The following is a 23455-nucleotide window of genomic DNA, read 5'->3' as shown; positions in this document are numbered from 1 at the left end:
GAGAGAAAGAGGGAAGGGGCTGAACTCATGCTTTTATCAGGAAGGCACTCCTGCAATACAGGCCTTAATCCATCCAGGAGGGCTCTGCCTCTTCACCCTCATGACCTACTCATCTCTTAAAGGTCTCACCTTTCAGTGCTATTGCATTGGGGATGTTTCCAACACAAGAACTTTGGAGGACACATTCAAACCCAAGCAGGAATTTAAATTTGATTCAAAATGCTGGTGGCTATAGTTTGTTGTCCCAGATGAAAGTGTGAACTTCTTGTTTTAATCAATCAGTAAAAGGGTAAGGCCCTCTTTTTTTGTTGTTTGTTTTTTTGAGACGGAGTTTTGCTCTTGTTGCCCAGGCTGGAGTACAATGGTGCGATCTCGGCTCACTGCAACCTCCGCCTCCTGGGTTCAAGTGATTCTCCTGCCTAAGCCTCCCGAGTAGCTGGGATTATAGGCATGTGCCACCATGCCCTAATTTTGTATTTTCAGTAGAGATGGGGTTTCTCCATGTTGCTCAGGCTGGTCTCGAACTCCTGACCTCAGGTGATCTGCCTGCCTCGGCCTCTCAAAAGTGCTGGGATTATAGGCATGAGCCACTGCACTCTTTTAAGAACCCAAGTTTGGTGTTCTGAGGTGAAGGGCTGCATGAGATAAGAATATGGTTGGGATAATTTTGAGCATGTTCTTCATTAGCAAAAGAAATGTTTCTCCTGAACAAAAGTTGCCAAGGGCATTGAAGTTAAAATGTTTTGATAAAGACAACGGAAAGCAGTCCTGCCAGCCCATTGGCCATCATGGTTCTCAAAGACTTAGGGAGGAGAAAAAACTTTGGAGCTGGAATCTGCAATTCTGTTGTTGGTTCTGGGTCTAGAAATGGAAAACTAGGCCCTGCTGGAAACAAAAAGAGCATCTCCCTGATAAGATCAGCAGGCAGATAAGAGTGGTTTGTGGGGGTTTTATTAGGCTCAGAAGCCTCAGAGCTAAACTTCTAGATTTTAAAACAGTTTAGAGTAAGATTTATGGAACAAGATCAGTGATTAGTAATCTCTAATTATAGTGAGATAAAGTACTACTTGTATAATATACATGTTCTTTCTAAGAATTCATAAGCAAGGAAAAATAATGAGAAAGATTTAAGGGCCAGGTGCAGTGGCTCATGACTGTAATCCCACCACTTTGGGAGGCTGAGACAGGTAAATTGCTTGAGCTCAAGAGTTCAAGATCAGCCTGGGCAACATGGCAAAACCCCATCTCTACAAAAAAATAAAGAAATAAAAATTAGCCAGTCGTGGTGGTGTGTGCCTATAGTCCCAGATACTCACTCTGGAGGCTGAGGTGGGAGGATCACTTGAGCTCAGGAGGTGGAAGTTACAGTGAGCCAAGATCACATCAGTCAAGCCTGGGTGATTAAATCTTTTAAAAATATTTAAAAGACATAGACACTAAAAATAAAATTAGTTGAGTATTCTATTCCAGGTACTGTCTTAAGCACTAACTTAAACTGTCTTACACACTAACTTAAACTTCTTAACAACACCCTAAGAAAAAGGTATAATTATTCACATTTTACAGATGAGGACATTGAGGACCAGAGAGATTAAGAAACTTGTCCAACTCACCCAACCAGCACATGACTCTAGGGAACATACTCCTTCTGCTTTGGTTTTTATGGAAAAAACATTGTAGATGGAGGGGATGTTCAGGGCTCTGGAGCTTCAGTTAGAGAGGTTTGGGAGAAGCCTGACCCTTGTGGGATCCATTTTGGTCTAACAATACGATCATTCATGTTCCAAGCCAAAATTGTAGTAGGTAAAATATTTTTGTCTCTCGACTTCCAGATGTCTACCAGGTAAAGAGAAAATTCTTGAGCATGATCTAGAAGGTTCTGTCTAGTTCCCAGCTACAATTCTAGCCTGTCTCCTCTCTCACATGCCTGTAGTCTACCCACCCTAGACTAGCTTCTCATCCTCTGGGCTTGTGCCCCTACTGCTTCCCTTTGCTGGGTGTACCCCAAGTCTGCCTCATGCATTCCTACTCTCTTTCAAAAATCCAGCTTGGGTCATCTCCTCTGTAAGGATGTTCTACCCTTGCCCCCTCACCTCCCAGTCTGACAGACAGACTTAGTCACTGCTTTCATGCTCTCAAACCCCACTGCATATTTCTCTTAGCGATATCATTGCATTGTATCACAACGTGTGTTTCAGTCTGATGCATCTTAAGATTTTTAAACGCTTCTGAAAATACGGTGCCTATCTTGGGTATGCCACCTAGTTTGGGCTTTAACCAAATGTTTCTAGACTCTACAAGAGTGCACAATCCTTCAGTTAATAGGGTAGCTCTGGAGGAAAAAAATGTACATGATCCTCAGACAAAGCACATCTGTTATTTGTGTCTTCAATAACAGATGCTTTGCCAATTAGCACAGTTAATGTCAGAATTGTTTCTTACAGGTGAAATTAGTGGCATGTTGATTAACACGATGAAAGTTAGAAATGGGATCTGTTTGGTGAATATAAAGATAAGTAGACTAGTTAAAAGAGCTTAGAGACTCTCCACTCTTGCATGAATAAAATATCCAGCACTCTTAGAATGATGCCTTTACCTGGTCTTGGGCCTAGCCATAAACTGTGGAAGATTCTGTTCGCTCAATGCTGGCTAAACTGGCAGCATTATTCTGCCTCTGGAATCCCAGAAATTGTCTTAGAGAACTTTGCAAGGAAGATTATATGAACCACTTTTTTGCTTGCTTACTAACAAATATTTAGTTAACAAGTGTCTGTGTATGCAGCAGAATTTGGCCAGTGGCTTGCTTTGTTCATGATTGTGTAACATTTGTGGAGAAGAATAGCTAGCAGTTCTGACTTAACAACTCCTAGGTTGCAATCATCCACACATGACCTATCTGGCTCGGGTCAGTTTTCAACACCCACTCACTGGAGTGTGTCCATACTGCTTCCCTATTTTCCAGGTGGTTCTTATCTATTTAATAACAACTTACTTCTTCAGGAGAAATAGACTATTGCATTATTACATTAACTATTCACTCTGATTGTAAAACCACATCCCGATTTCAAAAGTATTAAAAGATTAAAGAAATGTGCATCTTGGCCAGGCACGGTGGCTCACACCTGTAATCCCAGCACTTTGGGTGGCTGAGGCAGGTGGATCACTTGAGGTCAGGAGTTCGAGACTGGCCAATATGGTGAAACCCTGTGTCTACTAAAAATACAAAAAATTAGCCAGGCGAAGTGGCAGGCGCCTGTAATCTCAGCTACTAGGGAGGCTGAGGCACAAGAATCTCTTGAATCCAGGAGGCCAATATGGCAGTGAGCCAAGATCGTGCCACTGCACTCCAGCCTGGATGACAGAGCAAGACTCCATCTCAAAAAAGAAAAAAACAATGTGCATCTTAGAATAAAAGCAAACACAATGTCAGATCTCCCTTCATAACTTGCCTGTGTTTTAACCAGGTGCTCACTGCCTAAACTCAGATGCAAGGTAACTGTGGGGTTTCTTTTCCTGTGCTGGGACAAGCCAATGGGAGATATCTGGGGACAGGGAAGTCTCTCCAGGGCCCCTGCAATCACATCAAGCTGGTTTTTATCTCTGAGTCACAGACTTAGCTTTCTTCCCCTAGTTGCTTCGACATGAAGGAGGTCTCTTGATTTTGAGATATAAACACTGAAGCAATGAATGAGAGCAAACAACTTCGTCAAAGGCCCCTTCAAAGAAAGTCAGTGGTAAAGCAAAACACACCAGCAGTGTTCCAACTCTCAGTTAATTCACCAGTGAAGCCGCAAGGCCTCTCCTTTCCATGGGCTCCAGCATAAAGCATTTTGACAGATGAATTCCTGACCTGAACAATTCCTTGCCTTTAAAATTCATAAAAGCATAGCAGAACAGAACAGAACAGAACATTGAGTGCAAATAAACCTGTCCACTAGTAGTTCTTATAGCTCCTGTTTGGTTCCACAGGAAAACAACAAGTGAAAACATGCTTTTTACTACTCTATAGAAAATATTTCCTTAGAAAGCAAGGTAGAAATGGTGTACTTCCCCCTCCCAAGTAAAACTTCTCAAAATTTTCAGTTTTCAGATTCTCCTTGTCTGTCAGTGGCATTACTAAAGATGTCCTGTGTTCAACAGAGAATTGAAATAGACTGTGGGAGGGATGGAGAGAGGTGTGCTAAAGAGACAGAAAATATGGTTTCGACCCTCAAGAAACACAAGTTGTAGATTAGGAGATACACCACAAAGAAGATAATTATAGCACTGAGTGAAGTTCTGGAAAGGATTTGTTCATGTCTCTGTTGATGAATCTCTCTTTTTTCCCCTCTTTCTTTTTCTTTTTTTTAAAATAGAGACAGATGTCTCGCTATGTTGCCCAGCCTGGTCTCCAACTCCTGGCTTCAAGCAATTCCTCCTGCCTCGGCCTCTCCAAGTGCTGGGATTACAGGAATTAGCCACCATGCTCATTCTCCATTGACTAATCTATTAATAGTCCTATCTTTGGGTAAGGTCAACCATGGAGAAAATGCTGGAAGAGGTAAGGTCTAAATTGGGGGATGCGAGGATTATGATGGAGGAAGGGGAACAGCATTCCAGGGTGACATAGTTTGGTTGTGTCCCCATCCAAATCTCATCTTGAATTGTAGTTTCCATAATCCCCACATGTCATGGGAGGGACCCAGTAGGAGGTAATTGAATCACAGGGGCCGTTACCCCCATGCTGCTGTTCTCATGATAGTGAGTTCTCATGAGATCTGATGGTTTTGCAAGGCTTTTCCCCCTTTGCTTGGCACTTCTCTCGCCTGCCGCCATGTGAAGAAGGATGTGTTTGCTTCCCCTTCTGCTATGATTGTAAGTTTCTTGAGGCCTCCCAGGCCATGCGAAACTGTGAGTCAATTAAACCTCTTTCTTTTACAAATGACCCAGGCTTGGGCAGTCCTTTATAGCAGTGTGAGAATGGACCAATATACAGAGTTAGTATTCCAGAGTAAGGTGAAGTTTCACAAAGGTAGAAATAAGCAGATCAAATCCCAGCAGAGTCCCAGGTCATGGTCTTTGGGTTCACTTAGACTTTGCCATCCTTCACCACTTTCCAGTTGTGTCATGCTAGACCACTTCTAGCCTGTCTCCTTGGCTACAAAAATGGGATCATTAGATCTGCCTCATAGCATTCCTGTGAGAATGAAATAAAATAACATGCAATGTTAGAGTAGATGTTAAATAAATGTGCAGTTTTCCTTTGGAGTAGAAAGTTACTAAATGAAACTGGTGAGAGAAGGGGTTGAGGTTACTGGCAAAATGAAAGGGAACCCCAAATGTTTAAACTTTGTATTGCTTCCTAGAAGACTAAATTAACATCTCCATATGGAAGCTTTTAGGATTAAAATACACCAGACAGGACAACTCAGTTATAATTTAAAGTGTGTGCTAAAAAAAATCAATAAGTAAAAAGATATACATCTCAGTAGTTAATAAAGGAGACAAGTTTTATAGCCCCTGTTCTATAAGCAAAGCATAAGCATAATGAATTCGAGTTTAATATCTGAAAAGTAGAAAAAAAAGGAAACCTTTTTCACTCTAAAAAAGCAAAACAAAACAAACCATATGAAATTGCTGACCATGGTGTAGCTAGTAATATTGAGCAGTAAAAATTATTAGGCATAGACAGGTTTCCATTAATAAGCTGACACTGACACTGTGGTCTCAAAGATTCTAAGATATAAGTATAATCAGAAAGCAGAGGTGAAAGGAAGGCCCCCGCTCCAAAGAAAATAAAAGTTATTGTTTAAGTTAGCAATTTCAGATGACAGATGGTCCATTAAAAAAACAACAAAGGCCAGGCACAGTGGCTCACGCCTATAATCCCAGCACTTTGGGAAGCTGAGGTAGGTGGATTGCTTGAGCTCAGGAGTTTGAGACCTGCCTGGGCAACATAGCAAAACCCCATCTCTACAAAAAATACAAAAATTAGCCAAGCATGATGATGCATGCCTGTGGTCCCAACTACTCGGGAGGCTGAGGTGGGAGAATTGCCTGAGCCAGGGGAGGTCGAGGCTGCCTTGAATTTTGATCACATCACTGCACTCCAGCCTGGGTGACAGAGCAAGACCCTGTCTCAAAAATCAGTCGTACAAACGTAAAAACCTCTCATTTGACGTGTACTTTATGCGTTAGGGAACAATACACTTTGAATACACTATCTATGATTCTTTTTCTAGGTGGAGAGGAGAAGAAAGTGCAAACCAAAAAGTGACTGAGGCAGATCTCAATGAATTAGAAGTTTATTTTGCCAAGGCTGAGAACGCACCCAGGAAAAACAAACACAGCTCATAGTAGAATTTGTGACCTGTGCTTTTTCCAAAGAGTTTTGGGAACTTCGGTATTTAAAAGGGAAAGAGCAAGCAGGAGGGAAGAGAAAAAAGTAAGCAATGAGGCAAGTGGTTACATTCTTGTGAGGTTCTGGTTAGTGCTTGGTAAATCTACATTTTACACATGAGTAGAGAAAAGTCAATTATGCATTCATCTGGGGCCCAGTAAATCTACATTTTACATCAGCTAAAGTAAGCATGTGAAATTACAGCTATTTGTTTGGGAACAAACGGAAGGCGGTTTTTATGTGACTCATTTGCCAAGCTTAACTTTCTCTGGCATAGTGAGTTTGGGGTCCTGGGATTCTACTTTCCTTTAACAATGGTTTTGTCCTTCAGTTTTTCACCTCTGTTTTATAAAGAGCTCTGTCAGTTAGGGAAGCAGATGACACAGGCAAACTGGCATGATTTTGCAAGGGTTTATTTACAGAGTGACTCCTTGTGGAGCTGTGGACATACAGGAGGCATAAGAGATGGTGCATTATCCCAGGGCAAATATCAGCAGAGCTGCTGTCATCCCTGGGTCTGGAGCTTTGGGGAAGGAAGCAGCTACCAGAACCTGGAAGAAGAGTCACATAGAGGAGGCTGCCTTGAGAGAAGATGTCATCTTCAACTGGGGGATGCAGTCAGCCTGAGGTAATCTGTTAGAGAGGTGTCAGTTGAGTGAATATACTGAGGTCACTGTCAACTTCCTTCTGTTTCTCTGCGCGGCCTCCCACTTGCCAAACCCAGCCAGAAGGCAGAGAGTATTGGAGCCCATTGATGTAGCCCATCCTGCTTTCAGGCAGACAGCAGATCTGTAGGGGACCATAGAAAATATCTGACATAAGAATGAGAGGTGACACAAGAACAGAGGCGTTGCGGTGGAGGAGGAGCCAGACAGGAAAAGAACTAGAATTTGGCTGGTACATTGGTTGGGCAGAGTAGCCATAATAAAATACCATAGACTGGGTGGCTTAACAGAAATGTATTTCTCACAGCTCTGGAAGCTGGAAGTCCAAGATCAAGTTGTTGGCCAGCTTGGTTTCTTGGGAGTCTTCCCTCTTGGCTGGCAGGTGGCCACCTCACTGTGTCCTCACATGTTTTTCTTCTCCGTGCACATGCATTGCTGGTGTCTCTTCTTTTAACAGCAGTCATATTGGATTAGGGCCCCACTCCTCTTTTACCTCATTTAACCTTAATTACCTCTTTAAAGGTCCTTTCTCCAAATCCATTCACATTAGGGGTTAGGAAGGGGAACACAGTTCAGTCCATAACAATTGGCGATAAGGTTTACACCCCCAGTAAATCCTTTATGGTTGCTATGAGTATGAATTAGAGTAGCCCATGGAACTCCCAAAGTCTCTCATTCTGGTATGACTGTTCATCACACTAACCTCCTTTTTCTGGTATTGGATGTCCACTTCTAACCCTCTGGCCACAGGCACTCTGACCTGGGTTATTGATTTCCAGGTGCTAACTCAGAGAACTTCATTCTAGTCTAGCATTTCACTCAGTCCTATGAGTAACTTTGCATTCTTGCCAGCATTGTGAATCAACAATCTCCCTTTTTACTAAGTCTATTTAGTAAAATTTGAGTTGGATTCTTGCCAACTTGTGTCCCCAAGTCCTGACTAGTCCTGACCAGGGATAAAGGGCACTTATTTGTGAGAATTTTGTTCTAGTAGCAGGAAAAATTAGAAATGTCATTCTTAAGATTTGAGGCTAGTTTTCTAAAATAGCAACAGCTTATCCCTTCCCCTAGCAGATAGGTCTACCCCTTCAAGGAATCTACAGAGCCAGAGAGGAGACACAACATCCCTGTTTAGTGACCACTGCAGCCAGTCGTGATGTTTCTCAACAGGGACCTTTAGAAAGATATCAAGCACAACAACGTTACTGTTCACATTCAGAAAAACGAGAAAGTGCAATGAAAGGGCATTCACAGATCACTCAGGTATCAGAGAAGGGTTAAAGATAGACCCCTCTGGCTGCTCATTTAGCCACACTCCTTGTTCTTGATGAGATGGGTGGGTTGAAGCCAGGATGCCCTGGAGACAAAAGCAGCTTAGTCAACCCTCCAATAAAACGCCCTGAATATGTTGTCTCAGAGGCTGTAGACAGCCGCTGTGCTAAATTATTCACCCTGACTTTTACTGGATACCTTCCTCCCATTTCAATTACTTGAGATTTTTATAGAAAATTGGCTGTGGGAATTTGACCGCTCCAACTGCCTGGTAATAATCCGGTCTGAATAGTAAACTCAGCATGGGCTGATTCTGGGACGAACCAGAGCATTCTCAAAAGAATTTGAGGAGAGCTGCCTTTGGCTGCAAAGAAAACTAGGAATCTGTTTATACAAAATGATGCTATTTATTTGTGAGAATATTTTGCTATCTACATAGTAGGAGGAAAATGTTAGAAATGCCACCCTTAACCAAGATTCGATGCCAGTTTTGAAAAATAGCAACAGGGCCAGACATGGTGCCTCACACCAATAATCCCAGCACTTTGGGTGGCCAAGGTGGGAGGATCACTTGAGCCCAGGAGTTCGAGACCAACCTGGGCAACAAGGTGAAATCCCATCTCTACAAAAAATACAAAAATTATCTGAGTGTGGTGGCATGCACCAGTAGTCCCCGCTACTTGGGAGATTGAGGTGGGAAGATAGTTTGAGCCCAGGAGGTTGAGGCTGCAGTGAGCCATGATTACTCCACTGCACTCCAGCCTGGGCTACGGAGCAAGCCACTGTCTCAAAAAAAAAAAAAAAAAAAAAGCAACTAGCCCTTTCATAAATGCTTTGACCACTGTAGGGCTCTGCAAATGCTTTTAAACATCTGTATTAGAATATAAACATAATATATAATAAATATAAATACATATAGGTATATATATTAAATAAATATATAAATATAATATAAAGAAATCTTGACACAGTCACACACCTGTTAGCTAAAAGCTTGGCCAGGTGCTTATTCTGTGCCAGGTACTGTGGTCTATTTACATCTATTAATTTATCTAACGTTAACAAGAAGCCAACTCATAATGATGGTGTTATCCCCATTTTGCAAACAAGGAAGCTGAGACTCTAAGATTAAGTGACATGGTGAATTTAACACAATCTCTAAGTGGTGGTTTGATTTCAGAGTCTGGTTCGTCATTGCAAGCTAAAATACTTCAAAGTTAGAAATGTTTGAAGCAGAAAAGAATAAATATCAAATTCTTTAATTAGTTTTCTTACACTCCATAGTTAATGCAAATCATTTCTTGAGTGTTCTTTCATTCATATCAATAGTGCTTATAAATACAATAAAAATCATTTTGGATCCCCTTTCAAACACATGACATTATGTTTTAGATTGTGGGCTCAGTCTCTGTAGTGATTATCTGCTTATGTGAGAACTGGAGGATGTCTAAGTTTGAGGGCCAAGACAGATGGCCAGAGGGGTGGCAAGACTCACCCTGAGGTCAGACAGAGTCATCAGCACAAACTTGGTTTGAGAATAGGAGGCAGCATGAGAAGAGAGTTCAATTAGAGCTTTCAGGCTTTGCTCTTTTTCTGAATCCTCCAGAACATGTGCCAGAGCACCAGGGAGATGAACTAGTAAAACTCAAAGAGCCAGGAGCCTTTTCACTAGTGTCTTGAAGAGCTCAATGGCAGGAGGCAGTGTAGCCCAGCATTGCAGCACTTCGGTGTGGGGACTGCCTGAGCACAGGCCACAGAGGGCTGCATGGCTCTGAAACAGGGCAGGGTGGATGAATCAGACTAGCCTAGATCCAGCATAGAGAGGTAGCAGTCTCCAAGCAGGAGGGAGGGAACTAACAGGTACCACATTACGGCTACAAGAACTTACCAGAGGAGTGATGTTCTCTATTCACAGGCAAGTCCTCTCCATTCCCACACTCGGTTAATCTACCCAGGAGCTTATGTAACTACTTGGGATAATTTTGACGGAGCTAGACTTCCCCAAAATGCATGGGGTGCATGGGTTGGAGCTAGATAAATACTGTCCTATTGCCATTAGTGAGATTGTGATGGTCTAGGCATTTTTGAAGGGAGAAATATGTAAAGAAAGACAAGCCTCTTACTGAACAGGTGGACTCTCATTGCCTTCACTCTTCAGCAGGCTCATTAGATGCATCACTCTTCCCCATGGCTTCAGCATGTGGAACTTTCTCCAACTTTGAGGTATAGAAACAGAATAGAATTCACTTAACCTCAGTTACGAGTAAGCATATCTTTTAAAGTGTGCTCAGTTCATTATAAATAAATGTAGTTATTAACAATCTCAAGGTTTATGGAAGGATTACAGCTATCCAGTAGCGCATTGAGCAGCTATTTCTCTGAAAGCACATACTGACTGAATCCATCAATGTCCCATTCAGCATCTTATGAGATCAAACTGCCTGGAAAAACAAATTAATCAATCAATTGCATACTATATAGTATCAATCATATACCACACTACGCAGTAACTGCACAAAATAATGTATTCTCAATGGTCCTAAGTAATAGTATCATGATGTTGAATTCTCCTGGTATTCAAGTTCTCACCACTTTATGACTTTTCATCATGGGCAGTTAGCAGGGGTTTGGGCTCCAGGGGGTTTTCATTAGCAAGCCACAGTCTCCTTAGTACTTGGCTTTCAAACTCTTTCTAGTGATCAGATATTTTACAGAGATTTTACTTTTCCTGATGTATTTACCATGAGCCAGGTATAGTAAATGAAGATACAGAAGTGAGCAAAAGCAGGAAAATGCAGTCCTCCCTATAACATATCTTGGAGCACCTGAAGCAATTCAGAACTTACATGTATCGTATTTTAGTACTTCAGGGATATTTTGGAAGACAGATTTTAATCAAGACCTCAAAGCCAACGTTTCAAAATTGAACTGCACATTCATGATACCGTGGCAAAAGGTTCATGGATATTTCAGTTGCTTCTTAGGTTGTTCAATTTCCTGTTCAATCGGGAAGGGAAATAAAGTATCCCTTTTAATAGAGAGTATGTCAAAGCTAATATAATGATGGAAGCTAGGCATCCAGAGCAGACAGGTCTAAAGCAATAGAAAAGTTCCACTCAAACTCAGTCTCCAGCAGTTTCTGTCTCAGGGAGTAAATGGAGGGTAAACAGCTGTCAGCGCTGTGCCAGCGTCCCCCAAACCCCATAAAATGTGGTTTTGCAAACTTTCTTGGAAGCCAGGTCAGTACAAATCTATTCCTGTTGCAATCATATGAAAGTTTACATTTTTTTCCCTCCATGGTTAGGATGTCAGAAGAGTGAGCAATTTCCTTTTATATTTTGAAACTTATATATTCAGTTAAAAGAGCTTAAATGGGATGTTATAATGAATATGTGTTTTTGAGTACCAGAATTCCCTTGGGGCTATGATTTCCCCATTCTCAGGCCATAGTGTGTATGAGGGGAAGGGGGAAAGAGACAGTAGTATTCATTTTCTATTGTGTATAACAAATCACCTCCAAAACATAGTGGATTAAACAACAAACACTATCTCACAACTTCTGTGGGTCAGAATTCTGCGGGTCTGGCCTTGCTGTACACCTTTGCTTCATGATGTGTCACAAAACTGCAATCAAGTTGTCAGCCAGGGCTGTAATCATCTCCAGACTCAACTAGAGGCAGGCAGATCTGCTTCTAAGCTCGCTCATATGGCTGTTGGCAGCCCTTATGTCCTTGTTGGATCTTGGACACAGCTATCAGTTTTGTGCCACTTGGATTTTTCCAAAGGGTAGTTCACAACATGGCAACTGGCTTCCCTCAGAGTGAAGGCTCTGAGGGAAAGAGAGACAGGGTGGGCAAGGCAGAAGTCACACTCTTTTTGTAACCTAATCTCAGAGGGTGGCATCCCATTGCTTTTGCTGTATTCTATTTATTAGAAATGAGTCCAGCCCATACTCAGAAGAGATGAGTACACAAGGGCATGGAGACTAGGAGACAGGAACCAACAGAGGCCATCTTGGAGGCTGTCTAGGGGAAATCATCTGGAATATTCCATTTCTCTGACTGCAGTCATTGGCTCATGGATAGGCACATGATCCAAACCTGGCCAACAAGACTTCACCCTGGAACTTTGGCTGGAACTCTTGGGAAAGAAATCTCTTTTTACTACAGTTTGTAAACTTTACTACTCCATGTAAGCATGGAGCCTCAGTGGCCAACTCTGTCACCATCTGGAAAAAGCACCTTGAAAATAAGAGCAACATAGAGGAAAATATGACCAAAAGATGAAAATGAAATATTGCTGGTGCCGTTGTTTGAACAACTTGATCCAGATATATCTAGAGCCAGGCCTATCCCTAGATTTTTCTGTTGCATGATCCAATAAAAAAGACTTCTCTTTTTGGCTTAAGCTAACTTAAGCTACCTTAAGCTGGGCTTATTTCACTTACTACTGAAAGACATCTGATATACACATACAGTATAATAAAGATATGTCATTACCTTTTAAAAATTTCTGTCTAGTAAAAAAGAATCAGCAAGAACTTTGGTGTGATTGGAGTGATGATAGAAAAATGACTTCTTAGGATTGTAGTAAACTATTTATTCACTCGGTACCCTAAATATGAGATAATTTCTTTTCTTCTTCTTTTTTTTTGAAAGACAGGGTTTTTTTATGTTGCCTAGGCTGGTCTCAAACTCCTGGGCTCAAGTGGTCCTCCCACCTTGGCTCCCAGAGTGCTAGGATTACAGGCATGAGCCACTGCACGCAGCAAAGAGAATTTCAGTTTGCTTGTCCTAAGTCCTTGTCTCATTGTAACACCAGGTAGAGCAGCTCTCTGCTTTGCTTCTGATGCTTAGCTGGCTGTTTGTGTCTGGATGAACTTTGGTTTGGAAGGTAATGTTACCATAAATTAGTGTTTCTCAACCAGGGATAATTTTGCAATGTCTAGAGACATATTTGGTTGTCACATCAGAGCAGGAAGTGTGCTACCGTCATCTAATAGGTAGAGGCCAGGTATCCCTCTACACATCCTAAAATGTGCAGAACAGCCCTGACAACAAATAATTCTCCAGTCCAAAATGTCAGTAGTGCTAAGGTTCACAACTGCAGCTCTAAATTATCTGTGGGTAACATAGCAAACTACAGTGGGAGGTTGTGTTCACTTGTTTATGATTAACTAATAATATAAAGAGGTCCAAGCTTGAACATGCATGTAGAACATGTTGCTTGGAGGAGAATCTGTTGTCATTCTGCTTCACATGGTGGGCCCTAAGGCTTGGAAGACGGCACAACAGAGAATGGGTTCTTAACGTTTTTCAATAGCTGTTCACTGATGGATTCCTCTGACATATATTCGCTCATGCTGTCTGTTCTGTTCTCATAGAGCAATGTCCATTTCAGGATGATCTGGTGTGCTAAGAAAAATAAAAGATTTAGGATCCCCTTGATGGGATCTAGTTCTATACCATGCTCACAAATAAAAATTAACATCTACATCCTGATTTTAACAATGAGGGACTTTTGTTGTAGCTGAAAAGCAGAGCAATTAATATTTTAATCTGACATTAAGATCTGAATGGAAAAACTGGGAATGAAAAATATAATCGTACTCTTCCTATTAGCAGGAAATTTAATTTTTGCATGATCTGATGGTGTTTAGCTTCTCTAATCCTTCCTCTTACCCTTTCCTGGGGATATGTTTTGAGGCCCATCCAGTATTGCTGTTAATGGAAACATGTTATTTCATTTGTTTATTCACGTATTTAATACACACTTGCATATTCCCCTGGAATGCCTAGCGCATAGTGAGTATTCAATACTCTTTACACTGTTCTTTGTTATAAAAGATTCTCCAATCTTCAAAAACAGGTTCATAAGTTGGGGCCCTCCTGGGGTCTGAGGGCTTGGGAGGGTTAAGGTTTGTTATTCAAGATCCCAGGGCTGCCTCACATGGTGGCTAAAGCTGTGTCAAGCAGGAGGGAGCACGTGGGGGGACCAGAGGCGGGGGTGCAGATTCCAGCCCATGCTCCCATTTCCAAGCTGTGTGCTTGACCTGGGGCTGAGTTCACCAAAGATCCTGACCACTGGCCAAGCCATGCTCCCTAGGGGACTACATCCCTCTATAAGGGTGCCCTGCCTTCAGTGGAGGCTAGTGGAGGCCCTGTAAGGATGAGAACCCATAACTAAACACCCATTGGTTATTTGGCAAAGACTTTTCAACATGTGTGCAGGTGTTCTTGAGCTCCTGGAGCCTTATTGCAGATTTCCGTTACCCATGCCTACATCTGGGTTCATAGGCAGTATAATTATCATTGCAGCAAGACCCTATTAAGTCCTACTTCCCAACCAGGAAAAGATGGCAGGTGCTTAATAGGACCTGACACACACCCAGAGACAAATTAGTTGGGCACTGTGCTGAGAGCAGGCACCTGTGTCTTCCACTTGAGGCCCAGGATGTCTTTAGGTTTTACTGCAGGGTAATCATTTGGAAGTAGAACTGGGATGTTGTGCTTCACCTCCTGCAGTTAATGATTAGCTAAGCCACTTAACCAGGAAGGTGAGTGAAAGGGAACCACTTTGAATCAAAAGGTGAGGTCTGAGAGGTCATCTGCAGTGACCCAGATCCAAGAAATGAAGCAGAGAGGCTGTTCCAAGCCCACTGCATTATTCTTCTCCCTCCTGGGTTTCCCTTCTCAGTGAGTAGCACCACCATTCTCCCCAGTATTCAAGTTGGAGACCTGGCTGTCACTCTGGCCTCCGTCTTTCCCTCCCAGCTGGAAGAGTGACTGGATTCTGTCTGTGCCTCTTTAGTGCCTCCTTCATCACCTCCACCTCTTCACCCTCAGAACCTCACCACCTCAGTCCATTGGTCACCATCTGTCATCTGACCTATTACAATGGGGTGTGTCCCCACCTCTAGTCCCCTCTCCAGGCAGCTGCCCCCAGGAAGGTGAAAACACAAATCTGATCATCCATTTCCTGGCAGGGACAGTACCTATGAGTTGGCCTCCACCCAATCTTCCTATCTGATCTCTCTTGAGCCCCTAGCTCCTGGAGTCTGGCCTGGGAAATACCTTGCAATGTTCTGGATTAACCAGGCCGCCTCATGGCTCTGCACTTTAACCCGTGCTGCAGCTTTGGCCTTAGCCTCCTTTCTGCCTGTCCTTCTGATGAGCATCTAGCTTCTCAACCATGCAAGTCTACTCCTGTGTCTCCCCCTCGAGAAAACCCTTTGTTTTCACCTTTCCAGAATTGGTGGCTCCCTGCTGGAACCTGAACAGACTTCTTCAGCACACCTGTGTCCCCTACACCGGAAAGTCCTTCAAGGTCGGGAGATCTTCAACCCACAATGTCCAACATGGCCCCTGGGGCTGAGTGGCTGCTTATTAAATGCCTGTGATTTGCCAGAATGCTGTTTCATTCTTTATTGCTCACAAAGCATTATTGAAAACACTGTCTCACTTGAAAGGTCTTTCCTGGAGACTTGCATCCTGGCTCTCGGGAAAGTCTCCTGATATCTTGCACCTCAGTGTCCCAGTCAATCGGGGTATGATCACAGCTATTAGTGGACTGAGGTCCATGTTCTCACAGTCCTGCAGCTGCTTCTTGAATGTGGAGAGGAGCCACCATTTACATATGCTAGTGAGTTCAAGTGCTGTCAGGCAAAATGCAAAACATTTCATCATCATTAGCCCCAACTTTGAAAGGCAAATACACATTTCAGTTTCCACTTTTCTGTGCACTCAGATTCTTATATTGTTTGTGCAGAGTATGCCTCACTGTAGAAGCGTTTAAAATGAATCTGAATAGATAACAAGCATATAACTTAATACCTCAGATGGATAGTTGGATTTCTGACCCCTGTTTGAAGCTTTAAGGCAGGTCAAGTCTACTATGGCGTGAATATTATAACCATTGTGCCTAGGGTGCTGCATTTACCTTGGTGAGTCTCCTTCCTACTGAAGCCAACGAATAATTCAATTAAAACATTGATTAAGTACTTACTGTGTATTTTCCACAGCAACTTTCACAGTGCTTTGTACAAAGTTGTTATCTGAGTTACAGAAGGCTTGGCTTTCTCTGGAAGAGTTTGTGGATATCTCGTCTTTCTTATAGATTAGAACTGAAAGAGTAGCTTAAATGTGACCATTACTGACAGAGAGGATTAGAAACTGGGAGCATAAACAGGCAAGATCATGCCCAGCTGAGAGATCAATCCACCCTTGCATTATAGGAGGAAAATTAGATTTTCCCTTAAGAACAAGTAGGAAATAATAATTAGCTGATATTTATTGAGCTCTTATCATGTTAAACACTTTAAAGGATTGCAGAGTCAGATGAGTGGCGGTGATGGGATTTGAACCGAGAGTTTGGTGTCAGGTTCCTCTCGACTTACCCATTGTCTATACAACACCTGCCAGCTTCTGATAACTGCATCAGGTCCCACCTCTGCAGTGAACAATTGACAAATGTGCCCCAGCTCTGTTGTACTCAGTGCCCCTAGTCTCTGTTCTGTGAACATGGTAGGGAAAATTGATGGAAGAGTCTGGATCAGCTCTCTCTCCAAAGTTGGAAGTCCTGGACTACTTACACAGGATGGCTTTGGGTTTGGGAGAGAAATGGAGTAGACTTGTGTACCTGTGTGTGTGTGTGCGTGTGCATGTGCAGAGGTGCAGGCAGGGGAGGCAAACAGGCAGGGAAACCCCTTGGAGTATTTGCACCCTCACTGCTCTTGGAGTATCTTCTCATTTTGAAAGCTGACCCACCATCTTGGCGAAAGTGCTGCTTCTGGTCTGGATCCCTTGATTCTACTGAGAGTGAAGTACAACCTCTGACTCTTTTGCCCTTGAACTAAAGACCTCATGGAAGCCAGGTGTCATGGCTCATGCTTGTAATCCCAGCACTTTGGGAAGCCAAGGTGGGCAGATCACTTGAGGTCAGGAGTTCAAGACCAGCCTGGCCAACATGGTGAAACCCTGTCTCTAGTAAAACTACAAAAATTAGCCGGGCATGGTGGCATGTGCCTGTAATCCCAGTTACTCTGGAGGCTGAGGCAGGAGAACCGCTTGAATCCAGGAGGTAGAGGTTGCAGTGAGCCAAGATCGCCACTGCACTCCAGCCTGGGCGACAGAGCAAGACTCAGTCAAAAAAAAAAAAAAAAAAAAAAAAAGGAGACCTCATGGAAAGACATGCCAGCCAACATCTGGTGCAGGATGCAGAGCTCAGGCTGCAAATCTGCCACTGCATAGTCACTGTTGATCTCTATTTCCAGGCACCCAGAGGAGCCCAGGTTTTCAAGCCTCTCTTCACTGAACTTGCGTCACCTACAGAGGCAAAAATGAATTTTAGAAAGCTGTAGAAATTCAAAGCCAACCATAAAAACCCATGTCCCTGAGGGTATTTGAATTTAGCTTCTGATGAAAATAAGGCCATTTCAATGACATAATACAGCCACATTTATATCATCCTGCCATCTCCATTTGGAGACAGCTCAGTGCTTGTCCCCAGCCAAAACTAACAGCCGGACTTCTTTTGCAATGTTTAGAAGGCACTCTTTTATTTAGTGCTGAGAAATCCTCTCTAAAGGAATGTTTCATAGAACTATGCTCAACATCCTGCTCTTTTGTAGGAAAATAAATCCAGGATGGTTGCAAGGATAATCAATTATCATAGAGTAAAAATGCATACTTTTAAACAAGGCTATTGTTTCAGCAGATGTTTAGCTTATATCATTATAAAGGCTTCAAATAAAACAATTTGGTAATGCTTTTTCTTTTAACCTCTCTTTCTGTCAATAAATAAATGCTGGATATCATAGTCCACATGACGAGTTTATTCTCCTCTATACCAAGCTGTTATTCACGTGACTTTTATTGAGCATCTACTGTATGTAGGCCTCTATTCTGGGTACCATGGCAAATGTAAAGTTGAAAAAGATATTCTTTGCCTCTCAAGAGGAGACTGGGAAGATATCATCATATATGAAACATCTCAATGAACCATGTGACAATCAGTACTAGCTGAAGGATCCCCTAGAAGTCAAGAGGAGGAATCTTAAAGGATGGGAATTCAAATGGTACCTACACTTATTTGCAAGGCTTTCCTGAGTAGATGTGAGATCAGAAGAGTCATACATGATTATGTCGTACAAGTGATTGGAGAATGGCCACATTCACTTTAACCATTCCTTGTCAATGAACGCTGAAGTCTGTTTCAGCCCCACTGCAAAACCTCAAATTGGGCCAGAGCAGATTACACTAAACATTGACTCTCTTTAACAGGGACAAGGAGAACTTTACTCCCACCCCCTGCACCTCCTCTCCTGGGGAACAGAGAGGAGTTCATCAGAGATTTCAAGAAGCCTGGCGTGTCCTTGCCCCCACCAGCAGTCTGATCTCCGAAAAGGTTGAGGGGTGCATAGCAGTCTTGGGAAGATGCTGGTTCCTGGTCCCATAAGCAGCTGATCTCTGAAGCCCATTTCCCACGTGGGGTCCTGCGTTTCACCAGACAAGAACTCTGGCTCCTCTGCTACCTCTTGGGCCATGTTTCTTTCTTAGCATAGCTTCCCAGAGATGTGCAGACGCCAGGGGAGTGGATCCAGCCAAAACATGTTCTTGGCAGAGATGCCAAGACAGAGTCCTGAAAAACAAAGGAAGTCTAGCAGATAACTGGCTCTTTCTGAAGGAATCTGGAGTTTTGACTGCCCACATTGAGCTGTTGGCACCAGCAGGAATGGAAACTGGGCCTTGCAAACAGAGTCTCAGCTTGTCTGTGCACCATGGTGGCCTGGACACAGTCAAATCACAGTCTCCCACACCTCCAGCCCAGCACACACGCAGGCTGAGTGAAGGCTGCATGCAGGACATTGCACGGCTCCCTTTTTGTGGTGTGGTCTTTACCAGAAGCCCAGCCAAACCACTGAGAAGGGGGCATAGACACACACCGGGAGCTGTGGGCTCCAACTACCAGCGAGGTCTGCTCCAGGCCAGGGAGGGATGAGGGGATTTGTTGTGATTTCTTCACACACACACTCTTTATATTTATCCAAGCCACAGATAAGAAACAATCCTTCTAAACCCAGGGCAGTAATTTTTATTTTTTTATTTTTTTTTGAGATGGAGTCTTGCTCTGTCGCCAGGCTGGAGTACAGTGGCGAAACCTTGCCTTACTGCAACCTCTGCCTCCCGGGGTTCAAGTGATTCTCCTGCCTCGGCCTCCTGAGTAGCTGGGATTACAGGCAACCGCCACCATGCCCAGCTAATTTTTGTATTTTTAGTAGAGATGGGGTTTCTCCAAGTTGGCCAGGATGGTCTCAATCTCTTGACCTCGTGATCTGCCCGCCTTAGCCTCCCAAAGTGCTGGGATTACAGGTGAGCCACTGCGCCCCGCCCAGGGCAGTATCTCTCTGATATCAGAATCATTTGGTTTGCTCATTAAAAAGGCAGATTTCTGGTCTCCTCTTTCGACCTGCCTGGTGAACGTGAATCGGAGGATAGAAACTGAGAATTTACACAGTTTAAGAAATGCCTCAAGTGAGTCCTTTGTCCTAGATCAGTGAAATCGTATCTCAAGCTGCAAATAGAAAGAGCAAAGGACTGAGAAGTTTGCGTTTTGTATCCCAAGCAGGTGGTGATGGCATCATAGAAGATATAAATGGAATATAAGACATTCACTCACTTCCCCAAACATACTTAGATCCTGAGTCTTGGTTTCCGCATTTTAAAAGGATAGAGTTGGGTGACTGAATGAAGCTGGAACTAAAAGTGTGCCTGGTTCTGTCTGGGTTAAACATAGGACCCCACAAAGGAATGGACTCCAGGAACCAGGTCCATATTGTATCAGTAACAAGCTGATATTAGTAGCTGTAGGACATTGGGCAAGTTACTTAACACCCCTGTGTCTCAGTTTCTCCATCTAAAAATGGTTATAATATTATATACCTCATAGGTACTATAGGTGTATAATGCATTTACAACAGTGCTGTAACAGTGTGTGGTAGAAATACTCAACAAATGTTACCTGTTACTATGCATTTTGCATTGCACTAATGAACTTTTGGAAGATCTTCCAGCTTAGTGAGAGCTTAATGGAGCTTGAACATAAATTTCACTTTGTGTGCTGGGATAGTAAGCCATGTTCTTTTAGAGTCAACACATTTTTACTGAGGCCCTACCTTGTGCAAAGGTGCTTTGCCTTCATGGAGCTACTCATCTTGTTGGGAGACGCTTATTTTATTGTTGGCTTACTTGTCCAGAAACATACAAAGTATTATGAACAATAGAAGCATCTGTCAGTACTTGGAATCCTTTCTGCTTTGCTTTCATGGCTATAATTTCATTTTGACCCCAAACAACAGCCCTGAGCAAAATGTGCAGTGCTCTGAAGAGTGGTTTTCAATACTTAATATCTTAAGGAGTTTGTTGGTCCTTGGGAACTAACAAGGGTGGCAGATGAAATTGATTTAAGGGTCTCCCTCCTCCCCCATATACACACTTTTTCCAGCCAGAATTCCTCTCTTCTAACATGCCTATTGGATTTCCTTATAAGGCTATGGTTGAATCAGGGTCCTGCTGGGTGTAGAGAGTGGGGTGGAAGAAGAATTCCAAGGTGTGGCTTTGTCCTGGGCAAGTTAGGACTTCCGAGGGACCATGCCACAGAACTGATACATTCAGGAAAGAGGGGCAGAGTCTAGTGTTTGCTTCCCTTTGGGTTATTCTCAGTGGATAGGAGCCAGTAAACCAAACTTGTCCAACCTGTGGCCCACGGGCTGCTGCATGCAGCCCAGGATAGCTTTGAATGTGGCCCAACACAATTTCATAAACTTTTCTAAAACATTACGAAATTTTTTTGCGATTTTTTTTTCAGCTCATCAGCGATCCTTAGTGTTAATGTATTTTATGTGTGGCCCAGGACAATTCTTCTCCCAATGTGGCTCAGAAAACTCAAAAGATTGGACACGGCTGCAACAATTTAGACCCCACTAAAATCATTTCTGAGCACCACACCTTCACTTACAGTTACACACAAAAACCCTGCAAATATGATGTTGAAATAGGGGAATAACATCCCAAATTTTAAAAAAATTCATGACAAGGCTGAAAGACATATAATACATTTATAAATATACACCATTTTGGAACGTTTTTAAAAATTGAGCGTCTTATTCATAAAATAAGCATCTTTAGGATAATTAATGTTTGTCAGCATACTTGTTTCAGTGCACTGGAAATTAACTAACTGAATTTCCTTTAAAAACTAAATTTTTGTTACAAATAGAACTACAAGCTATTGAACTTACAATTTTGCAATTTTAAAGCAGCCAGAAAATAATTTTATAGTGATTCATTTTTGAACTTTGTCTCCAGAATATATTTTTCTAGAAAAATATATTTTGAAATTTGTGTCTAGAATACATATTTCAAAATGTGTTTATGTCTCCTTATTGGTAGACATAAACACATTTTGTGTTTTTTGTGTTTTCTAGAGTCTCAAAATATATTTGTGTTGCTCTGGGCCATTTGGGGGAGAATATCCCCAAAGTAGTGCTTATTATAATCACAAGCCTTAATTATTATTATTAATATTATAATACTATATATCGTTTTCCTTTCTTAGTCTTTAGCAGAGTTCATTTTGAAAACGCCAGCTTCCCTTTGCTGTGAAAAGGGAAAATATAAGAAAATTCTTACAGACAATAAAAACAATAGAAAAGCCACCAAGTTTCTAAAATACTTGCTGGGCTTCCATGTTTCCCTGTAAAATCAGTGCCTCTGATCTTCTTCTGCTCCAGGCTTTAAGGAGTGGCACCATTTTCGCTGGTGCATTTCCTGGCATTTTTTTCTTCTTGCTGTTTGCCTTGTTTTATTTTATTAAAGTGACCTCATCTTGTTGGTCCCAGCAGGTCAATCAATTGCCCCATTGATTTCAGGAATGGAAAATAATGGCCATCTATGGGCTGGAGGTAGCATATGTAGTGGATGCTGTGGTCTCAGCACAGATCTTTCAGGACGAGGTACTCATATACCAACTATGGGGAGAGTTGGCTGACTTCAGGTACAACCTGTGTACAGGGCCCCATGCTCAGAGGGCCTCGCACTTGATTTAATGCTCTGCTGCTGCCATCTTGAAATTTGTAATACTTTTTGAACATTGGCTTCAACATTTTCTTTTTGCACTGGGCCCTACAAATTATGTATTCAGTCCTGATGACCACACTCACGGGGAAACCTACTTAGAGCATCATGTGCAGTGGAAACCTGAGATGTTCCCTGAGCTCATCAGGAGTGACTGTTTTGATGTGTTGGCTCTGCCTACCATGGATGTGGGAAGAGGTGAGGGGCAATGGGGATGCTAAATGCTTCCCATCACTGGCTGACTGGGGCAAACACCAGCTTAGAAGAAAGGCTTAGCTGGGTGCTCCAATCCTCTGGGCCCACTCATGTCTTTGTTCTGATCTAAGAGATGCTAGACTCTAGCCTTCCTAAGCTTCTGAAGCTTTCCATGATGCTCAGTCAGGGGCATCCACTCTTCTCCTTCCCTTTCCCCATCAGGCCCATTCAGAAGTGGGCCTGAACGGGGATGAGGCCCTCTAAGTCTACTGATTTCACTTTTTCATTTTCACAACCCAACAATACTTTACCTGCTAAACAATGAAGCACATGACATTTTGATGAAGTCTTCCTGGTGCAACTTTTTTTTTTATCTCTGGAGCATTTTGCTATGGGGAGAAAAATCAAGCAATAAAATCTTCAGTGAAAAAAAAATTGAGTTGTATGCATAACGGAAACATCACCTCATCTCTTCTGTTCTCTTTTAATAGCACTTTTGCAAAACTACCCAGTAAACCTGTACGTTGTTCATGCCTGAGCCATGCTCAACCTCTATACCTTTTCCCAGCCCCTACTCTGCTTTTTGCCCCAAACCTGCCTCTTTCCACAACTACAATTTCTATTCCTAGAGTTGCATCAAAAATGAGTAAGGAAAAAAGAAAACTGCTTATTACTACTAAGTGGAATGTTCATCTAAACAGAAAATGCACCCAATTTTAAATTAGTAAAAATAATTGCTAACATGCATATAACACTTGAAAGAATACCTGGCACAGATATTAAGCACTTTAGAACTCACTTACTCCTCACAG

At 42.5% G+C, this 23455-nt stretch overlaps 1 protein-coding gene across 4 annotated transcripts in view; it reads left to right on the top strand.

The window, feature by feature from the left end:
* SNX18 (sorting nexin 18) overlaps nucleotides 1–23455 on the top strand; it is a 131334-nt gene that overhangs the window by 95633 nt on the left and 12246 nt on the right. The window contains exons 2-3 of one of the 4 annotated variants that reach the window (XR_008547993.2): nucleotides 4356–6424; nucleotides 6802–7007. Coding sequence is in view for 1 of the 4 variants with exons in the window: in XM_054684366.2 (XP_054540341.1) it covers nucleotides 4356–4480 (125 nt within the window). In the remaining 3 variants the exon portion in view is untranslated. Of the gene's footprint in view, nucleotides 1–4355; nucleotides 9216–15565; nucleotides 21684–23455 lie in introns of those variants that run through there. The other 3 variants (XR_008547994.2, XR_008547992.2, XM_054684366.2) reach the window with 3 other exon arrangements.

Source organism: Pan troglodytes, chromosome 4, assembly GCF_028858775.2.
Source record: "Pan troglodytes isolate AG18354 chromosome 4, NHGRI_mPanTro3-v2.0_pri, whole genome shotgun sequence".
NCBI classification, from domain to species: Eukaryota; Metazoa; Chordata; class Mammalia; order Primates; family Hominidae; genus Pan; species Pan troglodytes.
The sequence above is the reverse complement of the archived record's forward strand: the minus strand, read 5'-3'. Positions and strand labels throughout refer to the sequence as shown.